Raw genomic sequence first — 27,563 nt, 5'->3', positions numbered from 1 at the left:
AATAGGAAGATATTAGAGTGGGGGCAATATTAGTCTAATCAAGACAAGAAATGATGAAGCTTGGAGCCAGGGCTATGGAAGAGTTTGGAAAGGTGAAAAGGTACAAAATCAATCCAATATGGTGACTTTGGGTGATGGAAGAGTGGGAAACGAGTTGAAACCAAAGGCAGAAAGAATGGTGGTGCCCTTAACCAAGCCTAGGAACCAGGAGGAGTAGATAGGTGAAGCAAATCAAAGAAGTTTTTCAATATGTTAAGCTTGAGCGGCTTGTAACACAGCTACGTGAACTGGTACAGCGCTTGGAAATACATGTGAGCAATTCAAAGACAGGTCACCATACAGATAAAAAAAAAAATTGAGTCAATTAGAAGGAAGCATTTTAAATGGTTGGGAGTAGCATTAAAAGAGGTTTGGGGCCTTGGAGAGTGCCATATTTATGAGCAAAAAGAGATATAATGTAAAAGGAGTAGAAACAGGAGAGGGTGCGATTATGGAGGCCAGGGGAAGAACACCTTAAGTAGGAACACCTGTTCAGTAAACTAAACAAGAGGAGAACTAAGTAAGGATCACTGGATTTGGAGTAGGCCAGTGGCAACTTTTGGGGAGCAGTTTGAGAAGGGCGGTGGGAGCAGAATTCAACAATGAGACAGAGGAGGCTAAAGTATCTGATAGTCGTTACTTTTAGAAGAGGTTTGGGAATGAAGGGGAGAAAGTGAGAAAAGAAAGTGGCTTGAAGGAAGAGGGCAGGGTATCTCAGACTCATTCTTGCTGCCCTGAGCTACTGTCCTCCTAGCCAGCAGTTGTCTTGGCAGTGCATGATAGGAAGAAGGGATTTGAGCCCATTTATATCTTGACTAGGAAACCCTGGTGGCATGGTGGTTAAGAGCTAAGGCTGCAAACCAAAAGCTCAGCAGTTCAAATCCACCAGGCGCTCCTGAAAACTCTATGGGACAGTTCTACTCTGACCTTTGGATTGCTATGAGTCAGAATCAACTCGACGGCAGTGGGTATGGGTACATCTTGACTAAGGAGGCCTGGTGGCGCAATGATTAAGCACTAGGCTGCTAACCAAAAGGTTGGTTGCTAGCCACTCTGCAGGAGAAAAGACCTGACCATCTCCTCCCATACAGATCACAGCCTTGGAAACCCCATGGGGCAGTTCTGCTCTGTCATATACGGTCGCTCTGAGTGGAAATGGACTCGAAGACAATGGGTTTCGTTTTTTTGGTTATAGGGTGTCTATGAGTCGGGATGACTGGACGGCATCAACAACACAACAACAACACATCTTGACTAGTCACGAACCCCCCATACCTAAATTACCATCTGGGGAGGGAAAAAAAGATGGGGACTAATCTCTATTATTAAAAAATTATTAAGAGACATAAATTTTGCCTCAGCAGCTTTTGGCTACGACTTCCAGAGGTGTATAAACTCCAACCCTCCACCCCAACAAAAAAGAACCAAACAAAACCATCCTTCGATTCTGTATAATCCAGAAAAACGGAGCAGGTGCACAATGCCTCAGTTCTTTTTCAGGAGAGCCTCTCGGAGCAGACCTCTAACGGGGGCCCGGGCAAGCTGGGCAGGGTGTGCAGCTCAGGAGGCTGTGCGCCCGCCGCAGACTCCAGACGGTCGCTCAGTTCAGTGTGCACAATCCTCCCACGATGCCGGGGCTATTCTGGCCGTGGCCTTCGGGGGCGAGACCGAGTCCCCCAGGCGGCGCGGGGAGGCGGGCTCAGGAAAGCTCTCGGCCGCGCCTGCAACCCCGTCGGCCCGTTGCAGTTCAGCCTCCGTTACTCTTTTCCCGCGCCGCTCGCTTCTCCTCTCAGGAAAACGGAACCTAGTGCTGTCACGCTGGGGCACAGGGGAGGGGATTCACTATCTTCTCACACGGCGGAGAGGAGAGGCCCAAATACTCCAGACAGCAAAGCGGTGAACGGACCAGTCCCGGTTCGCCGAGAGGCCCCGCCCCGTCCCGGCACTCCCACCTCCTTCCCGGCCCGCCCTCTTGGCACCGAGGACTACATTTCCCAGAGGCCTCTGAGGCACCGAGGGGGCGGGCCCGCCTTCTCTCCACTCACACTGGGCGGTGACTGGCTTTCCCCGAGGGGGGCGGGGCGTTCCACAGCCAATAGACGGGAGGCTCGTTACGGCGGCGGAAGCAGCGGCGCTGGACTGAGGGGTGGGGGGTAGAGGGCTAGCGCTCCGGAGGCGGCGGCAGCGGGTCCGGAGCCGGAGGACGTCTGCCCCAGGGGCTGAGAGCGCAAAGGACTGAGCCCGAGGCGGCGCGGCGGCCACTAGGCGCAGGCACCTAGGTAATGGCGGGACGGGCGCCCGGGAGGCGAGGGGAGGAGACGAGGGGGCGGGGCGGCCGAACCGGGCTGCAGCGTTCGTCCGCGGCGCGTCCCCGGGGAAGGGCAGCTGTGCCTATCTCCTGCGGCTAGGACCCAGGCTATTTTGCGAGCTGGGCACGGCGGTTGGGCCGGCGACAGGGGTCGGGCGTCCCGGGGCAAGGAAGAGAGAGGCTCCCGGGAGGGGTGTGCTGAACCGGGCGTGGGGGCGTGGCGGGCTCGGGCCTGGGCGGGGAAGTGGAGGAGTCGGAGCTGCGGGCGGCGGCCGGCGGGCGGGCGGGCGGCCCGGGGAGTTTGGCTCCTGGAGCAGTTTAAAGTGACTCTCCACATCCGGGCCCTGCGCCCGCCGCTTTCAGACCCCGGCCGAGGCGGGGCCTGCCCGTGCCCCGCCCCCGTCACTGGGAGAGCTCGCCTTCCTCTGCCATTGGCTGCGGCTGGAGAGGTTTGGGGTGCCCCAGCGGGGCTCGCGCCTGATTGGCTGGCAGTCGGCGGGAGGGTGGGGCGGGACCAGAGCGCGCAGGCCGCTTTGGATTGGTGCCGGCCCTGGAGTGACGCGCGCGGTGTGGGGGCCAGTGGGCGGGCAAGGAGGGTAGGGGCAGGTCCGGGGTAATAGGACTGGGAGCCTTGCGGCGGCCGAGTGACTGGGTGAGTGGGGCCGGCTGGGCTGGACAGCGGCGTGCCCTCGGCGCGCTCCGCACGAGCCCTCTTCGCGCCCCCCGGAGACCCGCGCTGCCACCGGGATGGGCCCTCCACGGCACCCCCGGCCTGGTGAGATGAAAGCGGGAGGTGCGGGCGTCAGCTGCAGGTAAAGGGGCAGGCAGGTCGTCCTGGGGCTCCCCAGGATGCCGGCCCTCCCGGCGAGATGGAGCCTCAGAGACCCGAAGTTTCTGGAAACCTGTGTTTTCTTTGATCTCAGCGATGGGCTTGGCGATGGGGTAGGGTTACAGGCGAATCGGGGGAAATCAGTGGAGCTTGCCCGTAGGGGACGAGCGGAGGACGACTTGAATGGAGGCGGTGAAGGTCTTTGGTCCTTTTGGCTTAGTGGAGGAATATGAAAGAAGGGAAAAAAGGAAATCTGTCAGTAAAGGCCTTTGCCTTGTGAGAATTCTTTTTGGATCCAGTCTTGATGAAAGTTTCCTGATCCTTTCAGGAAAAGGCATCTCTGTCCCAAATCTCCTCTGTCATATTGACTATAGTTCTGTACACCTTGGTGTGAGGTTTAACTTTCAAAAAGACTTGTCATTCTCCATACAACTGCACAGATAGGTACATATGCATTCTGTTAGTACCTGCCATGTGGTTGTAGTACAGGATTCTATGTTGATTTTTTAATCACAGCAATCCGTAAGTATCTGTGGAGGATCATAGTATCTCACTAGTACCAAACCAAGCCAGTTGCCATCAAGTCGATTCCGACTCACAAGGAATAGGACAGAGTAGAATTGCCCCATAGAGTTTCCAAAGCTGTAAGCTTTACGGAAGCTGGCTGCCACATCTTACTCTCGTGGTTAGTATCCCACAGTGTTATACAAATGATTTTTATTATTAATTGAACATGTATACCTTAAAAACTTAGGTAATTTCAGTACTGTATGTCGATCACAAGTATTTTTTTTTAAATAATGTATTTACTAAGTGAAGATATCATGGGTCACTAAAGATGCTTTAATTTTCCGTTACTTTAACCTCAGAATCCGTCAATAACCATGTGACTGTATGTACTGCAGGTGGAAATGAGTTCTCAACAGTTTCCTCGTTTAGGAACCCCTTCCACTGGGTTGGGCCAAGCTCCTTCACAGATTTCAAACAGTGGCTCTGCAGGATTGATAAACCCAACTGCTACAGGTAAGATGTTTAACATTGTGCATTGCTTTCTGCATTAAGAGTATTGCTAGTTTTCTAATTTAAAAATTAGTAAATACCCTCTGGGGACTTAACAACAAAAAGACAAAGAACTTGATCAAAAAATATGCAGAGGACGTAGTTCACCAAAGCAGATGTTAAGATGGCCAACAAGCACATGAAAAGATGCTCAACATCTTTAGCCATTAGGGAGATGCTATCCAAACTACAGTGAGATACCACCTCACCCCCATCAGAATGACAATGATGCAAAAAAAAAAACAGAAAACAGCAATGTTGGCAAGATCCATTGAGAAGTTGGAACCCGCATCCTTTTGGGTGGGAATGTAAAATGGTGCAGCCACTCACTTACCTGGCTAATTCTTGTTCTTGAGCTTTCATCTCAGATGTCATCTCTGGGAAGTCTTTGCTAACAACAATTCAAGTTAGGACCTCCCCTAGACTGAAGGCTGCTCAGGGATTGGGACCATGCGTCTTTGAATGTACTATACGTAATAAAATACAGAGCACAAAGTAGTGGTCTGTAAGTTCTTACAGAGTGACTTAAAGCTCTTTTACTCCTTAACAAATATTTTTGACAGTCTTTGGGATAAATTCACAACAGAATAAAGGAACATAGCCGAAGATAATATTTGTGAACACTTTTTTTTTTTACAAGGAATTATGCTGCTTATTAAAAATGGAGTTAATTACTAATAATTGCCCCCAAACTTTGATGGCTCAATAAAAGGGAAATCATTGACTTAGACCAAAATTGTCTATAATTTTACTTCTGAAGAGTATATATGTATAAATGTTTATTCTTTAAATTGATCTTGAAAACAGAGTATAGAAGTTTTTCATAAATAGGTATTTATGTTTCCCATTTTTTTTAGAAGAGCCAATTTGGGATCCTAAGCTTGTGAGGATTTCAAGTGCATACTTAAAGTTAGGAAGTATGGATTAAAATGAAGTTAACTACTGCTTTAAGGTTCTTTTCTGGTAAAAATGAACTGCAGAATGTCCAGGAGGAGATGACAAATGGATCTTAAAAACAACTTAAGAGGAAATGATCACTACTTGTATATTAATGAAATAGAGACAAATCAAAGTCATTCTGGACAAATAGATTTTGAGGAAAGTTATGAAATTGTTTTCCTTGAGAATTAATTAGGGGAACATCTATTTGGATAATACCAAAAAAACCAAACCCATTGCTATCAAATTGATTCCAACTCATGACAGACCCCCATGTGTTACAGAGTGGAATGGCTTCATAGGGTTTCCTTGGTTCTCGCCAGGCTTGTCTTCCACAGAGCGGCTGCGTTGGTTCAAACTACCATCCTTTAGGTTAGCAGCTGATCAATTGCAAATCACTTGGGACCACCCAAGGAAGGTTAAAATCAGTAGGTAATGGAAAGAAGAGGTAAAACTTGTCTCTGCACAGATGACATGATCATGTATGAAGAAAATTCTAAAGAATTTTTTAGAAGCTATTGGAACTAATAAATTAGTAAATTTGAAAGGTGCAAGTTCCATGTACAAAAATCAGTTATATTTCCAAATACTAACCATGAACAATGATTTTTTTTTTTAAGTTATTTACAATAGCAACAAAAAGGATGTTACTTGGTGACAGATGTAACAAAATATATGTAAGACCTGTAGTCTGAAAATTACAAAACATTGCTAAGAGAAATTAAAGAAGACCTAGAAAATGAAAAGATATATCATGCTCACGAGTTGGAAGACTTTAGTATTTTTAAAATATCAGTTCTACCGAAAAGAATTTATAGATTCAGAGAACTCCTAATCAAAATCCCAGCAGGCTCTCTTGTAAAAATAGACAACCTGATTCTAAAATTTATATGAAAATTCAAAGGACCCAAAATAACCAAAGCAATTTTGATAAAAAAAAAAAAGAATAAAGTTGGAGGACTATACTACCTTCTTGGAAGACTTAATATAAAGTTATACTAATCAAGACACTGTGGTATTACCAGTAATATAGAAACAGAGGTCAGTGAAACAGGGAGTATCCAGAGTAGATCTACTCATGTATGGTTGATGAATTTTTAACAAAAGGGCAAAGGTAATTGAAAAAGGAAATGATTGTCTTTTCAACAAAATAGTGTTGGAACAACAGAATATCCGTATGGAAGGAATGAAACTTGACAGTTACCTTCATCTTACACAAACATGTGTCCAGACGTAAATGTAAAACTTAAAATTTGTGGAGAAACTGTTTGCTAACTTGGGATAGAAAAATTTGCTTAGGTCACAAAAAACACTGAAGGTAGAAGAAACTGATTCATTGGACTTCATCAAAATTAAAAACAACTGCTCTTCGAAGGACACCATTAAGAAAATAAAAGTAAGCCACAGACTGAGTGAAGACATTCCCGATAAGTATATCTGCAAAAGGACTTACATCCTGAATGTGTAAGGAGCTCGTATAACTCAATAATAAGAGGATGTACAACCTAATTATTTTTAAACGGGCAAAAGATTTGAACAGACACTTCACCAAAAACCTGTATGAATGACAAGCCCATGAAAGGATGCTAAGCATCACTGATCCTCAGGGCAAAACCACAGTGACAAACTGCTGCACATCACTCCAGTCGCTTTCGAGTTGCTCTAGCCTCATGGCAGTCTGACGTGTGTCATCGTAAAGCTGTGCTCCGTAGGATTTTCACTGGCGGATTTTTCATAACTGGATCACCAGGGCTTTCTTCTGAGTCTCTGGGTGGACTTAAACCTCCAACCTTTCAGGTAGCAGCGAAGTGCATTCACTGTTTGCACCGCCCAGGGACTTCACACACCCACTAGAATGACTAAAATGAGACCAGCAACACCAGCTGTTGGTCAGGTAGAACTCTCATACATTGTTGGTAGAAACGCAAAGTGGTCTAGCTACTTTGGAAAACAGTTTGGTAATATCTAATAAACGTGTGGTTACCGTATAGTGTATCAATCCCATTCCAAGGTATTTACCCAAGATCAGTGAAAACATGTTCATACAAAGACTTGTACTTGAGTGTTCATGCGAACTTCATTTGTGATAGCCAGAAACCAGAAGCATCTGTGTCAGTCAGCATTCTCCAGAGAAACAGAATCACATATGTGCATTCGTATATATACACATATATGTGGAAGAGATCCATATTTGTGTCCATTCCAAACAAAGGTGAGCCAACAGAATGTGGAAGTTATTGAACAACACTACTTTTATCACAAGCAAAATTTTGCTGAAGATAATTAAAAAACTGCTGCAGCTGTACATGGACAGGTCGATGCCAGAAATTCAAGCCAGGTTCAGAAGAGGATGTGGAATGAGTGATATCATTGCTGATGTCAGATGGATCTTGGCTGAAAGCAGAGAATACCGGAAAGATGTTTACCTGTGTTTTATCAACTACACAAAGGCATTTGTGTGGATTATATCAAATTATGAACAGCATTGCAAAGAATGGGAATTCCAGAACAGATACATAGTTGTGCTCGGGCAGAACCTGTAAATAGATCAGGAGGCAGTCATTTGAACAGAACAAGGGGATACTGTGTGATGTAAAACTGGAAGAGGTGTGTATCAGGGTTGTATCCTCTCACCATACTTTTTCAATCTATATGCTGAGCAAATAATCTGAGAAGCTGGACTATATGAAGAAAAGCACAGCATCAGAATTGGAGGAAGACTCACTAACAATCTGTGATAAGCAGATGACACAACCTTGCCAAAACTGAAGATGATTTGAAACACTTACTGATGAAGGTCAAAGACTACAGCCTTCAGTATGGATTACACTTCAAAGTAAAACAAAAAAACCTCACAACTGGACCAGTAAGCAACATCATGATAAACAGAAAAAAAAATAGGAAGTTGTCAAGGATTTCATTTTACTTGGATGAACAATCAGTGCCCATGGAATCAGCAGTCAAGAAATCAAATACGTATTGCATTGGGAAAATGTGCTACAAGAGACCTCTTTTAAGTATTAAAAAGCAAAGATGTTACTTTGAGGACTAAGGTTTGCCTGACCTAAGCCATGGTATTTTTAATCATCTCCTGTGCATGTAAAAACAGGACAGTGAAAAAGAACTGAAGAAGAATGGGTGCATGTGAGTTATGATGTTGGCGAAGAATGTTGAATATACCATGGACTGCCAGAGAATGAACAAATCTGCCTTGGAGGGAGGATAGCCAGAATAGAATTCTCCGTAAAAGCAAGGATGTCGAGATTTCACCTCACTTCGGATATGTTATCAGGAGGAGGGACGAATTCCTGGAGGAGGTCATCATGCGTGGTAGAGGTTGGCAAAAAAGTGGAAGGCCCTCAACAAGGTGGATGGACACAGTGGCTACAACAACAGGTTCAGATATACCTGCTATTCTGAGGATGGCACAGGACCAGGAAACATTTTGTTCTGTTATACATAGGGTCACTCTGAGTCACAACCAACTCAACAGCAGCTAATGACAACATTAATGTACACACATATATTGATATGCATACATATTTATGTATACACATACACAGGTATATGTTAAGAAATTGGCTCATGAAGTTGTGGGGACTGGTATGTCTGAAATTTGTTGGGCAGGCTAGCAGACTAGAAACTCAGGCAAGATTTCTATGTTACATCTTGAGGCAGAATTCCTTCTTCTCTGGGAAACCTCAGTTTTTGCTCTTAAGGCCTTCAATGTGTTGAATGAGGCCCGCTCACATTGTCAACGGTAATCTACTTAAAGTCAACTAACTATAAATGTTAATTACATATACAGAATTACCTGCGCAGCAACACATAGACTGGTGTTTGAACAGACAACTCAGCACCATCACCTAGCCAAGTTTACACATAAAATTAACCATCATACCACACCCAAGTTTTTATCAGCTGCTGCCTAGGTAAGCAAATTGTGGTACATCTATACAATGGAATTCTGTAATAAAAATTCTATTGAGTATGCAGCAACGTGAATGAACCTCAGAAACATTGTACTAAGAGAAAGAAGCCAGGCACAGAAACCACATATTGTACCATTCTTTTTTATGAAATTCCAGAAAAGGCAAAGTTATAGTGACAAAAAGAAGATCACAGGCGTTTAGACAATGGGGTGGGAAGGAGAGAATTGACTGCAGCAGGACGTGAGTGAACTTGTTGGCATGATGGAAAATGCTGTGTCTTGATTGTGTATACGGTCTACTTTGTGAAAATTGATCTAATTTTACATGAAGAATTAGTGAATTTTATGATATGTAAAGCTGATTGATATAACATGGACAAAAGATATGAACACATACTTCACTTATGAGTAAAAATAACCTATGAATGGCCAATGATTAATACAGCGTTCGAGATTGCTTGTTAGTTGTCGCCGTCGAGTTGGCTCTGACCCGTGGCAGCCCACGTACAGCAGAGCGAGAAGTTGGTCGAGTTGGCTCTGACCCGTGGCAGCCCACGTACAGCAGAGCGAGAAGTTGGTCGAGTTGGCTGTGACCCGTGGCAGCCCACGTACAGCAGAGCGAGAAGTTGGTCGAGTTGGCTGTGACCCGTGGCAGCCCACGTACAGCAGAGCGAGAAGTTGGTCGAGTTGGCTCTGACCCGTGGCAGCCCACGTACAGCAGAGCGAGAAGTTGGTCGAGTTGGCTCTGACCCGTGGCAGCCCACGTAAAGCAGAGCGAGAAGTTGGTCGAGTTGGCTGTGACCCGTGGCAGCCCACGTACAGCAGAGCGAGAAGTTGGTCGAGTTGGCTGTGACCCGTGGCAGCCCACGTACAGCAGAGCGAGAAGTTGGTCGAGTTGGCTCTGACCCGTGGCAGCCCACGTACAGCAGAGCGAGAAGTTGGTCGAGTTGGCTGTGACCCGTGGCAGCCCACGTACAGCAGAGCGAGAAGTTGGTCGAGTTGGCTGTGACCCGTGGCAGCCCACGTACAGCAGAGCGAGAAGTTGGTCGAGTTGGCTGTGACCCGTGGCAGCCCACGTACAGCAGAGCGAGAAGTTGGTCGAGTTGGCTGTGACCCGTGGCAGCCCACGTACAGCAGAGCGAGAAGTTGGTCGAGTTGGCTCTGACCCGTGGCAGCCCCGTGTAAAGCAGAGCGAGAAGTTGCCAGACCGTGCACTTTCTTCCTAATCGTCAGTGTGCTGAGCCCATTACTGCGGCCGCCGTGCACTTTGAGTGCCTTCCAGCCTAGGATTCTCGTGGTCCAGCACTGTATTGTATAATACTCTATTGTGATCCGTAGGGTTTTCATTGGCTAATTTATGGAAGGAGATCTCCAGGCCTTTCTTCCTAGTTTGTTTTAGCCTGGAAGCTCTGCTGAAACCTGTCCACTGTGGGTGGTCCTGCTGATATATATATATGTATGTATGTGCATATATATATATATATTTTTTTTTTTTTCTTTTTGTCATTGAGAATACCGTGAAAAGTATCTCTCCTGTCCTTGTCCCCCCGCTCAGTCACTTTCTTTTCCATTAAGCAAACCACAGTGCTTTTGGAGATATCCTTAGAGAAATATAAATGGGTTCACTTGTGGGTATGTTTACTTTGAGAACAGTGGTGATTCATTGGTGGAATTCTCACATGTCATGCACAGCAGAACATACACCAGTTCAATAATTTCTATATATATAAATCAGTGTCATTGATTACATTCTTCAAGTTGTGCAACCATCTGCTTGTATTTTAAGTACCATTGGTATGGCTTCCAGCATCATAGGTACACATAAGCCACCACAGTGTGACAAACTGACAGGTGAGTGGTGGTCCATGTCACTAGTCATCATGGAAATCTTCATTAAGCTACAGTGAGACACCACTGCACACTCACTAGAATGGCCGTGTATCAGGTCGTGATGAGTATGAGGAGCAACTGGAACTCTCGTACAGTGCTGCTGAGGATATAAAATGATACAAATACCTTGGAAAGCACTTTAACAATTTCTTATGAAGTTAAACATTTACTTACTGTTATGGATTGAATTGTGCCCCCCAAAAATGTGTGTCAACTGGGCTAGGTTGTGACTTCCAGTATGTGTGATTGTTCACCATTTTGTCATCTAATGTCATTTTCTTATGTGTTGTAAACCCTATCTCTATGATGTTAATGAGGCAAAATGTGAGGCAGTTATGTAAATGAGACAGGACTCATCTATAAGATAAGGTTGTGTCTTGAATCTATCTCTTTTGAGATATGAAAGAAGTGAGCAGAGAGATGGTACCTCATACCACCAAGAAAAAAGAGCCAGCAGAATAGCATGTCCTTTGGACCTGGGGTCCCTGCACTGAGAAGCTCTTCGACCGAGTAAGGTTGATGACAAGGACCTTCCCCCAGAGCCGACAGAGAGAGAAAGCGTTCCCCTGGAGCTGGCACCCTGAATTTGGACTTGGAGCCTCCTAGACTGTGAGAGAATAAATTTCTGTTTGTTAAAGCCATCAACTTGTTGTATTTCTGTTACAGCAACAGTAGATAACTGAGACACTTTACCATTTGACTGAGCTGTCTTTTCCTAGTTGTTGGTGAGGATGTTTGTGAAAAATTATTCAACTCTCAACTAGCCGTGTCTTGTATGTAACTATACCTTAATAAAGAGATTTGAGAAATGAAAATTTTAAAAAATTCTGAATGACCTGAGAAAAAAATCAGTACATGCCCACTCCTCACTTATTTAAATCTGTCTCATTTTCTGACATTATGCATTTATAACAATAGTAAAAAGTCTGCTACCTGACTATTTTGTACATTAATGACATACATTTGGCAGTAATGAATACTGAGGTGAGAGGCCAGAGTAGCACTGGCTGTGATGGTTAAGGTTATGCGTCAGCTTGGCTGGGCCATGATTCTCAGTGATTTGCTGGTTATGTAATGATGTACTCATCCTCCATTTTGTCATCTGATGTGGTCATCCTCCATTTTTGCATAACACCAATTTTTGCATAGTGACCTGGTCTTTGGAACCTAGCCATGTGGATAAGAGAAGAGTGGGTGTATAGCAGTTTTTTCTTAAAAAGATCATTGTACGAGGGCTCAAAGATATATATGGATATTCAGCCCAGAGTTGTTGGTAATAGCAAAAAATAGGAAATAACCTAGAAACCCATCAATGGTATAATGGTTTAAAAATCTGTAGTACATCTATGCAATGGAATTCATTTAGACTTGAAAAAACGATGCCGTATATATTCTATATGACTCAACAATTCCACTCTTAGGTATATGTCCAACAGAAGTGGTATAAATTCTTTCTCAGATATCTAGTGCTGCTACAACAGAAATACCACAAGTGGGTGGCTTTAATGAAGAGAAGTTTATTTTCTCACAGTTTAGGAGGCTAAAAGTCCAAAATCAGGACACTGCCTCTAGGGGAAGGCTTTCCGTTTCTCTGTCGGCTCTGGAGGAAGGTTCTTGTCTCCTTTAGCTTCTGCTCCTGGGCAGTCTTCATGTGGCTTGGCATCTCTCTTCCCTGGTCTCTGCTTCTACCTTGTTTGTTTAATCTTTTCTGTATTTCAAAAGATATTGACTCAAGATATGCCCTGCACTGATGCTATGTCATCAACATAACAAAGACAACCCACCCCCATATGGGATCATAACCACAGGCCTAGCAGTTAGGATTTACAACACATGTTTTTGAGGGACACAATTCAATCCATGACAATATGTTCACCAAAAGACACATACAAGAATATTCATAACAGTAAAACACTGGAGACTGTCTGAATGTCCATTACAGGAAAATGGACAGCTGATTTGTGGTTTATTCACACGGTGGCATTCTGGACAGCATCGAGAATGAAAACTCTACCTCTCATGCCTAATTAGTGAAAGAAGCAAGGCCTAACAGGGTACATTTGTTAAAAGTCTATTTACATAAAGTTCAAGAGTAGTTAACGCTAACCTAAAGTGTTAGCATAGTGGATATCCCTGGAATGGGGCTGAGTGGAGGTTTTCTAGGGGAACAGCAATGTTTTGTTTCTCTTGGTGGGTGCTGGTTGCAAAGATATATTCAGTTTGCAAAGTTCAGTGAGCTACACAATTAACATTTATTTGTGCACTTAACTATTGATGTTACACTTCAATAAAAGTTAAATTAGCAAAAACCAAGCCCATTGCCGTTGAGTCGATTCCGATTCATAGCAACCCTATAGGACAGAGTAGAACTGCCTCCATAGGGTTTCCAAGGAGCGGCTGGTGGATTCAAACTGCCAACCTTTTGGTTAGCAGCCCAACGCTTAACCACTGCGCCACCAAAGCCCACCCCAGAGTGCAAAAAAAAAAAAAAGATTACAAAGAGGTGAGAAATATCTGAAGGTTTTGATTACAAAGAGGTGAGAAATATCTGAAGGTTTTACCAAAATATTAATTACTGGGGGCCTTTGGGGATAAAAATTTTTTAATAAAAACCATATGGAGCACAACAGTCTGATCCCGTCGTGCATGGAATCACCATGAGTCGGGCTGACTCGACAGCTGCTGACAATGACAACAGCAACAATACTTTCTTGTTCTATACCTTATGAAGATCTAGGAAGAGTTTTCATTTTATTTTTGTAAACTACATAGTATTCTATTCTATTGTGGGAATATACCATAATTCCTATTGCTAAACCCCTATTGATGGACATGTGAGTTTTTTTTTAAATCTCTTCACATCATAGAAATGCTGAAATGAATAAGCTTGTACTTAAGTCATTTTACATGTATGCTGTACATCTATAGGACAGATTCTTGGAAGTTGCAGAGAGAGTATGCATTGTCATAGTGATAGATACAGTCATGTTCTCTCTGCAGGGGTTTTGACTGAGAAATTTGTTGTGAAAATTTGTATGTTCTTATAATCAGTAACTGTATGTACTTAAATATCTTTTTAATGTTAGGTTTCTATAATTTTTTTCAGAAATGTTTTAAATGAAATCACCTATGTCCTGTATTACACTTTCAAGAAACTATTTGAGCTCATTTTAGATGGTCGCCAGGCCGTTTTTTCTAAGAGGTGGGCCGCAATACCCAGAAAAAGTCATATGTTCCACTGTTGTCACTCTGAGGCCTGGTTCCATAAGGCGAATCAATGCCCAAATTCTCGTTAAGAAAACCTCCAAGGAAATGATCAGTTTGTCAACCCTGAAGCTTAAGTTCAAGTGCCATTTTTGTATGTGCTGCTGTATTAACTAACTGGAAGGATATGACTATTTAACCCTTGATGTCCTTCCTAGTCAACGATGAACCTAGTCGAGATGCTGAAGTCACTGCCAGGGAGCACCTGGGTCCCAGCAGCTCCCTCCAGTCCCGTGAGGAGAAGCAAGAGCCTGTTGTGGTAAGGCCCTATCCGCAGGTCCAGATGTTGTCCACACACCATGCTGTTGCATCGGGCACACCTGTCACAGTGACAACCCCACCAGCACATCTGACGCCAGCGGTACCACTCTCATTTTCGGAGGGACTTATGAAGGTAATGGAGAAGCTAAAAATTCCACAATGACCCCCAGCTAAAGACTGGCTAATATTTATGACAATTTTCACACTACCTTAGGCTGTACACTAGTATCCTACTTTGTTTTTTCTTTTCAATCCATCAGTGCAGCTATTCTCTGTAACCCAGGGCTCTGCTGTTCTGCAGTGCCTCATCTTGTGCGCTGGGCAGTTGGCATCACAGGATCTTTTCTCTTATCCATTCCGAAACTGATTTTAAGTCATAGGCATGCTGAGCCAGTTTTTATCTTGGAGTGGCACTACTCTTCTCCAAGGTTTTGTGTTAAAAGCTTCCTGGTATCAGGGTATCCTAGAAAACTGCTTTGCTGAATTACCTTGAGGTGTGTTTCAGTTACTGGGAGTTTTATTTACTGGTACCTAAACTTGGAAGGCAACACTGCATAGAAGAAAGAGAATGGGCCATGAGCCACGCAGAGCTGGGGTTTATTCCTGGCTCTACTTTTTATTGTCTGTGTGGCTTTAGGCAAGTCATTTAGCCTTACTCTGTATATTTTCTCATCTGTAAAATGAAAACACTAGTACTGAAATGGAAAAACTGTGATGCTAAGATATAAAATATATCTCTTCTGGCATCTTTCCTGGCTCCCTCCAAGTGTGATTTGTATACTTGTATCTATAGAATGAAATGCATCACTAGTAAAAGGCTGTTGATATGTGTCGTGTGGTTTTCTGTTTGCAGCCACCCCCGAAGCCCACCATGCCTAGCCGTCCTATTGCTCCTGCTCCACCTTCTACCTTGTCACTTCCCCCAAAGGTTCCAGGGCAGGTTACCGTTACCATGGAGAGTAGCATCCCTCAAGCTTCAGCCATTCCTGTGGCAACAATCAGTGGACAACAGGTTTTTTTCCTCTTAATTTGCCGATTTTCGAACTGAGATGCCAAACTGTTGATCGCTATTTATTGAATGCCAGCAGTACATTAGGCACAGTACTAAATAAAAAACGGTCACTGATGTCTGTGAAGGGGAGATAGTACGTGGGAGAAAGGAGAGCTGTAAGGAGTAGGAACTAACATGCATAGTGATCTTTGTTATGTAGGCAGTACTTATTGAGCGTCTGCTATGTGCTAGGCACTGCTCTCGCTGTAAGATACACATGCAGATAAGATGGGCCATGTCCTTGAGGAGCTCAGAGTCCAGTTGTCCCTTGGTCTGTGTAGAAAACTTTGATGGGATCAAGCAGTCCTCATAGCAGTAGTGTCAGACAGTGCTTCTCTGATTTGATTTTTACTACCCACCCACTACCGTCTAGTCAGTTCTAACTCATAGTGACACTACATGACAGAGTAGAACTGCCCCACAGGGCTTCCAAGGCTCTAAAGCTTAACAGAAGCAGACTGCCACATCTTTCTTCAGTGGAGTGGCTGGTGGGTTCAAACTGCCAACCTTTCAGTTAGCCGAGCACTTTAAGCACTGCGCCTTGAGGGCGCCGTCATTTGATGTTTGGATATTTTAAACTACTTACTGATGGAAAATCTAAACCTCAAGACCCTTTTGTTCATGTTTTCAAGAAAAGTTGTTGCTCTTAGTTGCCATTGAGTCTGTTTTGACTCATGGCAGCTACGTAAAGCAGAACGAAACACTTCCTGGTCCTGTACCATCCTCACAATCATTGCTGTGTTTGAAGCCACTGTGTCAGTCCATCTCGTTGAAAAAGGTCTTCCTCTTTTTCGCTGATGCTGTACTTGAGCAAGCATGATGTCCTTCTCCAGGGACTCATCCCCCATGATAACACGTTCCAAGTACGTGAGATGAAGTTTCACCATCCTTGCTTCGAAGGAGCATTCTGGCTGTACTTCTCCCAAGACAGATTATTTGTTCATTCTTCTGACAGACAGTGGTATATTCAAAATTCAAAGGCATCAGTTCTTTGGTCTTTCTTACTCATTTTCCAGGTTTCTTATATGTATGAAGCTCTTGAAAATACCCTGGCCTGGGTCAGGCACACCTTAGTCCTCGAAGTGTCATCTTTGCTTTTTAACGCTTTTGCAGCAGATTTTCCCAGTGAAGTACATTATTTGATTTCTTGACCTCTGCTTCCATGGGCATTGATTGTTGATCCAAGTAAAATGAAATCGTGGACAACTTTAGTCTTTTCTGCATTTATCATAATGTTGCTTATTGGTCCAGTTGTGAGGGTTTTTGTTTTCTTTATGTTGAGATGTAATCCATACTTTATGTTGAGATGTAATCCAGGCGGTAGTCTTCGATCTTCATCAGTAAGTGCTTCATGTCCTCTTCCGTTTCAGCAAGCAACGTTGCGTCATCTGCTCATCACAGGTTGTTAATGAGTCTTTTTCCAGTTCTGGTGCTGTGTTCTTCATATAGTCCAGCTTTTCAGATTGTTGCTCAGCATGCAGATTGAATAGGTATGTTGAAAGCATACAGCCCCGACACACACCTTTTCCAATTTTAAACTACTCAGAATCCCCTTGTTCTGTTCAGACAACTACCTCTTGGTCTGTGTACACATGAGCACAATTAAGTGTTCTGGAATTGATGTTCTTCACAATGTTATCCATGATTTGTTATGATCTACGCAGTCAGATGCCTTTACATAGTCAATGAAAACAGGTAAACATCTTCCTGGTATTCTCTGCTTTCAGCCAGGCTCCATCTGACATCAGCAGTGATACCCCTTGTTCCACATCCTCTTCTGAATCTGGCTTGAATTTCTGGCAGCTCCTTGTCAATATACTACTGCAACTACTTATGAGTGATCTTCAGCAAAATTTTGTTTGTGTATGATATTAATGATATTATTTGATAATTTCTGCTTTCTGTTGGATCACCTTTCTTTGGAAGAGGCACAGATATGGACCTCTTCCAGTCAGTTGACCATTTAGCTGTCTTCCAAATTTCTTGGCGTAGATGAGTGACCACTTCCAGCATGGCATCCATTTGTTGAAGCATCTCAATTGGTATTCCATCAGCTCCTGGAGCCTTGTTTTTCTCCAATGCCTTCAGTGCAGCTTGGACTTCTTCCTTTAATACCATTGGTTCTTGATCATATGCCGTCTCCTGAAATGGTTGAATGTTGACCATTTCTTTTTAGTACAGTGACTCTGTGTATTCCTTCCATCTTCGTTCGACGCTTCCTGTGTCATTCGGTGTTTCGCTTATGAAAAAAACCATTGCTGTGTAGTCCGTTCTGACTCCTAGGGGCCCTGTGATCGGAATCGACTTGACAGCAGTGTTTTTTTTTTGTTGTTGTTGTTGTTTTGTTTTTTGCCCATAGAATCCTTCGGTATTGCAGCTCAAGGCTTGAATTTTTTCTTCAGTTCTTCCAGCTTGAGAAATGCTGAGCTTGTTCTTCCCTTTTGGTTTTCTATCTCCCGGGTCTCTACATTTCGTTATTGTACTTTGTCTTCTCAAGCTGTCCTTTGAAAACTTCTGTTCAGCTCTTACTTCATTTGTTCTTTTCAGTTTAGCTACTGTACATTATAAGCGCAAGTTTCAGAGTCTCTTCTGACATCATTTTGGTTTTCTCTTTCTTTCATGTCTTTTTAATGACCTTTTGCTTTTTTCATGTGCCATGTGGTTGCCCGATTCAAAATGGCCAATACCAGTGCATTTCAGGTCATTTTAACACCTAGTATATTGATCTTTATGCTTTCCATTTCATTTTTGATGACTCCCAAGTTTCCTAGATTCGTATTTCATACTTCAGGTTCTGCTTGTTAATGGATGTTTGCAGCCGTTTCTTCTCATTTTGAGTCATACCACATTAGCAAATGAGGGTCCCAAAAACGTGACTGCATCCACGCATGTCATTAAAATTGCCTCTACTTTGGGGAGGTAGCTCTTCCCCAGTCATATTTTGAATACCTTCCAACCTGAGGGGTTCATCTTCTGGCACTATGTCAGACAGTGCTCCACGGCTATTCATAAGGGTTTTCACTGGCCAATTCTTTGAGAAATAGACCGCCAGGTCCTTCTTCCTAGTCTTTCTTAGTCTGGAAGCTGCTCTGAAACCTGTTCACTGTGGGAGACCCTCTTGGTATTTGAAATACCGGTAGCGTAGCTTCCAGCATCACAGCAACATGTAAGCTACCATAATATGACAAACTGACAGATGAATGAGTGGTGGTGAAGAAAACTTAGTATTCCAAAAAGATGCAGTGTGGCTTTTTTTTTTTTGGTCACACTGCCAAGTATTCCCAGAAGCACTCAAACCCCAACCCAAGAAACACTGGTATCAGAGGGTTGGGAGAATGTGAAGAAGGGACATTTAAGGGGTAAGCCAAAGAACAGGTAGGGAAGTAACATGTTGGGTGCCAACTGAAATTTACTTAGAAATCCTTTATAGCATCAAAGACTTGATAGGGACAGCAACATGTGAAGGAAGTAGTGAGAATGGGAAAAAACAAACTCTTGGCCAGGGCAGAGAAAGCAAGTTTGAAAAACTATTATTGGAGATAAAATTCTCTCAAATTGGATAGTCAAATGTGTCATCTGTTTCTGGGACCACAGGGCCCTGAGCAGTTGATGGAATCCTCACAGTCACTGAGCACATGCCTGTTTGCATGGGTCATTGTGCAGTGTGCTAAACAAAAAAAGCTTAAATGCCTTCAGTTTTTTGCCTTTGGGTACTCACTACCTAAAAGGTACAACTTAACCCACACTTGGAGTCAGCTGACTTCCTAGGAAGAATGGCTAAGTGATGACCAGGCACGTGAAAATAATGTTCCATCCTGTTTGTTGCAGGGACATCCCAGTAACCTGCATCATATCATGACCACAAATGTACAGATGTCTATCATTCGCAGCAACGCTCCTGGGCCCCCTCTTCACATAGGAGCTTCTCATTTACCTCGAGGTAAAGACTGCAAGTTCTCTTCAGACTCTCGAAATGGTAGGAGTGGTGACACAACTTACCTAAAATCAGCCTGTTGAAGTTACAGAACAGTAGAAATAGATTCAGAGTGGTAAACAGCTTTAGCATAGTCTGATACATGCTTGGAGCCCCAGTGGCACAGTGGTTAAGCATTCAGCTGCTAAACAAAAGGTCAGCAGTTGGAATCCACCAGCTGCTCCTTAGAAACTCTATGGGGCAGTTTTACTCTGTCCTGTCGGGTTACTATGAGTAGGAATTGCCTCAATGGCAGCAGGTTTTTAATATATGCTTATTATAGTTATAGTTGCAGTGTAGCATACGCATATATGTGTATCATGTGTCTGTGTAAATATAAAGCAGTGTAAATATTTAGCTTGGTCAAAATTTTGTCCCTCATAACTATGGAACTCTCCAAAGCTAGGGTAGTCTAAACATAGTCTTCATTTTAAAAGGCGAAGTATATTAATACTGAATATTTTAAATGTTTAGTGATAGTGGCCTCTCAAATTTTTTTTTTTTTTTTACTTGTGTAACAATGAAATTAATTTATTCTTAGTGTATTCTAAAGGGTTGTAAGGTATTAAATTTAATGAGATTTCTCAACGAATTGACCAATAGAAATTGTTATCTTCTGTTGGGAGTGTAAAAATCATTGCTGGCAAAGTCAAGTTAAATACAACACGAGGTATACTTTTTTTCATAACTCGTAGGTTTTCTCAGAAATGTGGCCCACAGATCCTCTTAGGGCATCTATAAGGTCAAAACTGTCTTTGTAAAAGTGGGAAGCCGTCAGGTGCCTTTTTCACCATGTTGACATTTGCACTAGAGGCTCAAAGGCAGCGATGGTTAACGTGAACTGTGACTGACTGGTGTTCACTGCTGGCACCGTAGCCTGATTCCAGGCAGTGGTCGCCACCTGGGTGAGTCAGTGTTCTTCACTGCTACATGCTTGCAGTTTTTTAAAAAAAGAAAAGGAAAAGAAAGCGGGTTTTGTGTAAGAATTTCCTTGAAAAAGCATTACAAATTATTAATCTTAGTAAATCTCAACCCTTGAGTACATGTCTTCTTAATTTTCATGTGATGAAATGGGAACTATGCATAAAGCATTCATGCCGAATGTTGAAATTTAATTACTGTCTCAAGGTAAAGCACTTGTGCCGATATTTGAGCTGTGAGCTGTATTAGTCGCCTTTTCATGGAACACCATTTTTACTTGAAAGAATGACAGACAAACTATGGTTATTTAGACTTTGAAACTTGGCAGACATTTTCTCAAAAAACAACTACAGTATTTGCTGCCAATGTTAAAATTCGAGTTTGCAAGCAAAAATTAGAATTTTGGAAAACTTGTATTTTCTACTGTGAGCTTAACAGCTTCTCAATACTTAAACTTTTATAATGGGACTAGACTAGTGGTGCTATTAATAAACGTGACGTTTTATATTGTATTTTGAAATGTGTCAACAATTGGATTATCTGCATAACACAGGGAATCAGTTATTTTCAAATGACCAATGGTTTGAACGTCATTAGATCGTACACGGGGGAAATATCCATTCAAAGTGCAAGACAGACTGGTGGATTTTAAGGTAACAGAGTACGAAAAGCTTACTGATACGGTTTCAGATTCTGCGTTGTCACCCAGCTCTGATAAACTAGTACTTGTTGAGTTTCAGTGAACGTCCACAGTTATCTGGAAAGACTATTAAATGTTTTTACATGTTCCAATTCAGTGCCTGTAGGAGGTTGTTTTTCCTTAAATATATTTTAACCAAAACAACATATCAGAACAGATTAAATGCAGAAGCAGGTATGAGAATGCAGCTATCTTCTTTTAAGCCAGTTATTAAAGAGAATTGCAAAAATGTAAAACAGTGTTAATCTTCTCACCAAATATACTTTTTAATGTAGTTATTGTCACAAAAGATTATATTAATACATAACAGGTTTATAGGCGTTTGTGGGTGATGCAAACAGTTAAGCACTCAGCCACTAACAGAAAGGTTGGTGGTTCAAATCCACCTAGGGACACCTCAAAAGAAAGACCTAGTGATCAGCTTCCAAAAAGTCAGCCATTGAAAACCCTGTGGACCTCAGTTCCACTCTGACACAACGCGGGGTCACCATGAGACAGAATCTACTCGAAGACAGGTGGTTTGGTTTGATACAATGGGTTTATTGCTATTTTTGGATTAACACTGTAAAGTTTTCTCAGTGTATATTTTTTTAAAGCAATGTCTTTATTGAGTCATTCTAAAACAATTAACTTACATTTCATAGAAACATCTTTCTGGGGTGCATCATTTTTCATTAGTTTACGTAGTAAGTAATCAACCATATATACACAGTAATAAGTGCACGTGGCAGTAACAGATTTGGTGATAGACAGCCATTGATGGCCACTCAGCTCCACCGTTGAAACTAGTAGTAGGAAGGCTCACGGAAACAAAAGCTCTTTGGGATCCTCAGTAACGTTTACAAATGTAAAGGGATCCTAAAGCTAAAATGTTTGCGAAGCACTGACTTAACTAGCTGAGTTTTAAAAATTATCGTGACTCTTTTCCTAGGAAATTCAACCGCGTTGACTGCTGACGTTTGTTTTCAGGTGCAGCTGCTGCTGCGGTGATGTCCAGCTCTAAAGTAACCACGGTCCTGAGGCCGACGTCCCAGCTGCCGAACGCTGCCGCTGCACAGCCAGCCGTGCAGCACATCATTCACCAGCCTATCCAGGCACGTCTGGGGGGGTCGCCAGCGGCGAGGATCCAGTGCCTGCTCTGAGTCACATACTCCGCTAGCCACACGGGAGCCTCGACCTGAAGTAACTCAGGCTAGTCGCCAAGACATAGGGAAGGTTGACGCTATACAGTGTCACGTGATAAGCTGTAGGAGTTTAGGAAAGAGATAGTACGCGAAGACTTTTTGTTGGGATGGGTGTAGGAGTGAGGAGTCAGATATGAAGAGGAGGGCACTTTAGAGGGGATATAGCATGAACAGTGACAAGGAAGAGCACGATAGCTACAGCGTATCAGACGATCAGTCGTACGGCTAGCTGGAACTGAGGGGTTTTCATTTAGACAGGGGTTTATAAAATCCTAAAAGTTTTTATTCACGTTTTTGTGTATGCGTGTGTTTTTCTAGGAGGATTGTTCATTACTTTAAGGAAACTTACTTTCAAGGAAATCTTTGGCCTCAGTGCTACTGAGATGTGTAGCGTATTAAAAAACGTGGGTGATAATGTGGCATTTGTAAGTTGGGGACTTTCTCATATAGACTGTAAACTTGACTTTGTAGACAGTAGAGAACCACTGAGATTTTTATGCATAGTAACGTGTGATCAAAGAAATACCTCTGAAAGGTGAATGGAGCTGAATTACCTAAGAGGAGTGAACATCCCTGTGCCTTCAGGGGCCGGGCAGGTAATGTGTGTGAAACAGCTAAGGTTAAGGCAAGAAGGAGCAGTCCTTCTTAGGACACTGGTTAATCATACATGTCCAGCCTACAGATTTCACTTTAAAACAGAACACCCTGCTAGCCAGGAGAACATGTTCGGAGGGTGTTTAGGCCCCCAGGAGTATGTATGGTATGGTATATGAAAGATCGGAGAAAGGAGAACCAAGACAGGGAGGTGACTGGTGAAGAAGATACTGCAGTAACCCTGGTGTGAGATAATAAGCTGTCCACAGTGGGAGCGGTAGGTAAGCAGGCTGGAGGTGAAAAAATTGGGATAAAGAATGGGCAGACTTGTAACTGCAGACATGCAGGGTCAGGAAGAAGGGAAGAAACAGAAGAGTTCAGGTCATGGGAAGAGGGAGAGTGGACATGTAGATGAAGCCCAGGTGAATCTCACCTGTCAGGTGAGGCTTCTACACGCATAGGTAGTTGTAATGGCATCGTATCTATATGAAGACATCCATAAAGGACCTGGGCACTGTGGGTCTTTCACTGCAGAGAATTCTGTCACCTTTTGCAGAGGGCCTGAGAGCTAGCAGCTCTGTCTGGTAGCCAGGCGGGCCCTCTGTGGAAGACGTTGGATGATGTGGTGGTGTGAACTGTGTGCTCCAAAACCAGCAGATCTGTGGAAACTGTAGAACTGAATAAGTAGGTCTGAGTGTGTATGAACCCTATTGCCATTGGGCTGACTCCGACTCATAGCGGACCCTATAGGACAGAGTAGAACTGCCCCATAGGGTTTCCAAAGAGCAGCTGGTATATTCCAAACTGCCGGCCTTTTGGTTAGCAGCCAAGCTCTTAACCAGTGCACCACCAGGGCTCCAATATGTATGAATGGTAGGACATAATTTTGACTGATTTTTTGATAATTCTGTCTCTTGGTCTTATAGCAGTACGTGTGAAAAGGGAATTCCTTAATATCAGAATGGTGAGAATTTACTTTCATTTGGCCAAAAATACATTTATTAGGAGGCCCAGGTTTCCAGTTATACTTTTAATGTTCAGTATATTTGTTTTGCTTTTTATTTTAAATGAAATATTTTTTGTCTTATCTTGGTAGTCTCGTCCACCCGTGACCACCTCTAATACCATCCCTCCTGCCGTGGTGGCAACTGTCTCAGCCACCAGAGCTCAATCTCCGGTCATTACTACAACGGCAGCACATGCCACCGATTCAGCACTGAGGTATGGTTGGGGTCTGAACATCGAGCCACGATTCCATCCTCCATTCCTCCTCTTATCCCTCCTTCCTTTTTTCTTTTCTTCCTTCAGTCCCTCATTTAACTCAGTATCTATTGAGGTTTTTTGGGTTTTTGTTTTTATAAGCCATGTGTTGTTTCAGACGCTGGGGATAAAGTTGTAAACAAATTCCTGCCTTTATAGAGTTTATATTTTTAGGGGCTGGAGATACACAGTAAACAAATATATTGTTTGTTAGAGGGTGGCAAGTGCTTTTCAGAAAAATTGAGTAGGGTGAGGGGGATTTGTAGCAACGAGTTTGGCTGTACCGGAGACTTTCTATTTCATATAAGCTGGTTAGAGAAGACTTTGTTAATAAGAATACGTTTGAGTGGAAAATGAAAAGATGTGATGAAGTAGGCCATCTAGCTATCTGAGAGAAGAACAGTCTACACGATGTGAATAGTAAGTGCAGAGGCCCTGAGGCAGGAGTATATTTGTCATATGTAAGGAGCAGCAAGGCAGCCAGTGGTAGGAGATAAGTCCAGGAGGTGCCAAGGGCCCCAGTGACATAGGGCTTTAATGAACCAGTGTCAGGATTCAGACTTTGCTGGAAATGTGGTGGGAAACCTTAGAAGAGTTTTGAGCAGGAGTACCATCATCTGAAGTTTGAGAAGGTCCAGCCTCGGTGCTGGGTAGAGAGTAGATAGGCTGTGGAGAGGCAAAGTTGGATTCAGAAAGATCATTTAGAAGGCTTATGGCAGTAATCTAAGAGAGACGATGTTGGAGGTAGAAAGATGTGGTTAGATTCTGGATATATTTTGAAGATAGAGTCAAGAGGATTTCTGAGAAATTCCTGCCAGGGCATGATGCTAGATGTTTGGCCTGCACAGCTAGGAGGGTGGAGTTGCCATTAACTTGAGCTGGAGAGAAATGGGAGGAACAGGCTTTGAGGAGAAATTCCAGACTTCGGTTTTGGACGTTTTTAGGTTGTGATGACTTCTGAGCATCCAAGTTGGAGATGTTGATACAGATTGGTATATGGTGTTTGGATCACAGGAAAGAGGTTTGGAAGAGAGAATCTAGTAGATAGGGAAGAGGCTGATGAGAGAAAAATGGCCCCACTTGAGAGCGCTGAATCGGGGAAGCAGTGTTCTCAGAGGAGAGCCAAGATGCATTAGGGCAAGAGGGTAAGGTAAGGGGTATATTCAAAGGAGAGGTTGAACATATGGGGGATTTTGCTAATAAATGGATCTAAGTGAAAGAGTTGGAGTTTTGAAAAGGGAGGACAGATAGTGTTATTTACAGAGCCGTATAGAAATAAAGTCTGACTGATGATTGATGATCTCAGAGGCCTCGTATATGAGTGATACATGGTCTCCAAGCCATGTTATGGTGGTGAGATTGTAAGGGTTGGAGAGGGGAGTAGGATGTGGGTCTTACTCAGAGCACACAGAGTTCTGGTAGTCTTTCTTGATTCTTGCCATCTGATATGTAGATGCCAGAGAGGGAGTCTTTGGCAGTATCGTAACAAGAAGTGACTCACTGATGGGAAGGAGGGAGTGTAGACATGGAAAATAGCGCTGTTAGAAGTTGGAGACTGTCCCTAGCCCTTGATTACCTATTGGAAGAAGGGCAGGGTGGCAAGGGAGAGGGTGGGGTCTGAGCTGTTGCCTAGGTTTCTTCCTTGATTGACCAGGTAAATAAAAAGGAAACAGGGAAGGAAAAGCAGGTTTTAGAACAGAGGTTGAGTTTTGGGATATCGAGCTTACCTGTGGAGTAACCAAGTGCTCTTGTCAATAGGCAGTTGAAGCTCAGGAGAAATGTCTGTGCTGAAGGTAATAGGTTTAGGAGTCATCAACATGTGGGCCACAAGTAAAGCTTTGCAGTATCTGAATCTATCCAAGGGGAGTGAATAAAATGAGAAGGCGGCCTAGGACTCTAAAGAAAATGACATTTAAATGAAGAGTGTGCCTAGGACCTTGTCTGTCACTGTTAGCTCTGTGATTTACTAGCTGTGTGACTTTTGGCAAGTTCCCTAACTTCTTAAGTCCCTAGTCCCCTCTTCAATAGAACGGGGATACTCTACTTTGTGAGGACTGAAGATTTTGCTTGCAGTATAAAGAGGCACAGCTACCCAGCGTAAAATAGACTTCTTTTGTTGTTCTTGCTCTTCATTTTAACTTTGTCTGAGGATGGAAAAAAAAATTACATATATAAATTTTTTTTTTTCAGGTAGTATGATGAGATTTATTAGTATGAATGGGTATATACTGAAAACTGTGGCTTAGGTTTTTTTTTTTATGTCATGTAACCAAAGTATCAATTTTTTCCAATGTATTGAGTTTTAGTTTTTAATACAAAAACAGGTATTAAATTCTGTCAAATGCATTTTCAGCATTCATTCATACAACAAATATTTATTGGGTACTTTCTATGTGCCAGGCACTGGAAATAAACTAATAAATATAACAGACAAAAACCCTAATGATTTTTTTAAGTAGATCTATGATTACGGTAAATTCCTAATATCTGCCTTTGAATTCTGGAGGTACAAAATTTAAGTTGACTAATTTCTGTAAAAGAAACAGAAAAAAATTTCAAATCACTGTCTTCTAGAAAAGCACTGGGCCAAACAGTTCCATAGGAGAATTCTACCACACTCTCCCTGGTGGTGTAGTGGTTAAGAGCTATGGCTGCTAACCAAAAGGCCTGCAGTGTGAATCCACCAGGTGCTCCTTGGAAACTCTGTGGGGCAGTTCTCCTCTGTCCTGTAGGGTCATTATGAGTCAGAATTGACTCAACGGCAATGGGTTTGGTTTGATTTTTTGGTTCTCAAGGTCCAGATAACCCCGCTAATAATTAAACTGGTTCAAGGCATAGAAAAAGAAAGTAAGTGCCAAAAAAATTTAAGTAGGAAGTCTTATTCCTTCTGTTAAGTAGATTCAATACTGTGTTATCAATTCTTTCATTGTTTTTTTCATTTCAAATAAATTTCCTCTCTATTTCTTTAAGAAGCATTTATGGGACTAATACTTTCCAAGGTTTTACTTGCTCAAAACTGTCAGATTATCTTTATATGTAAGACAATATTTTTTTTTAGTTTCTATTTTCTTCCCATAAGAACTTAATAGGTATTTCTCCCTGCCTTCTAGAGTTGCAAAAAAAAAAAAATTTTTTTCTTTTTTCTAGAGTTGAATGATACTGTAGAGAAATCTGAAGCAAGCATATTTTTTCTTTAGCCCCTTAAAAAGACCTTGATCCTTTTGCCTTTTTTTTTTTTTTTTAAATAACGTTCTGTTTTCAATGAAATTTATGTAGCAGTTTAGGTTCCCATTTGACATTTTCTACACAGGTTGTTCAGTGACATTGATTACATTCTTCACAACTCATGAACGTTCTCAT

General features: G+C 42.8%; 1 protein-coding gene across 5 annotated transcripts in view; it reads left to right on the top strand.

The window, feature by feature from the left end:
• Positions 1–2,169: 2,169 nt before the first annotated feature.
• The window catches only part of SAP130 (Sin3A associated protein 130), a 102,912-nt gene continuing 77,518 nt past the window's right edge, over positions 2,170–27,563 (top strand). For 4 of the 5 annotated variants that reach the window (XM_049889123.1, XM_049889121.1, XM_049889122.1 and 1 more), the window contains exons 1-7: positions 2,170–2,318; positions 4,082–4,199; positions 14,418–14,653; positions 15,374–15,532; positions 19,400–19,511; positions 22,135–22,259; positions 24,040–24,164. In XM_049889123.1, the coding sequence (XP_049745080.1) occupies positions 4,088–4,199; positions 14,418–14,653; positions 15,374–15,532; positions 19,400–19,511; positions 22,135–22,259; positions 24,040–24,164 (869 nt within the window). In that variant the 5' untranslated portion in view covers positions 2,170–2,318; positions 4,082–4,087. Of the gene's footprint in view, positions 2,319–2,948; positions 3,123–4,081; positions 4,200–14,417; positions 14,654–15,373; positions 15,533–19,399; positions 19,512–22,134; positions 22,260–24,039; positions 24,165–27,563 lie in introns of those variants that run through there. The other variant, XM_049889120.1, reaches the window with a different exon arrangement.

The sequence above is a fragment of the Elephas maximus genome, chromosome 6 (genome assembly GCF_024166365.1).
Source record: "Elephas maximus indicus isolate mEleMax1 chromosome 6, mEleMax1 primary haplotype, whole genome shotgun sequence".
NCBI lineage: Eukaryota > Metazoa > Chordata > Mammalia > Proboscidea > Elephantidae > Elephas > Elephas maximus.
Note: the sequence above shows the minus strand (reverse complement) of the source record. Positions and strands in the feature narration are given on the sequence as shown.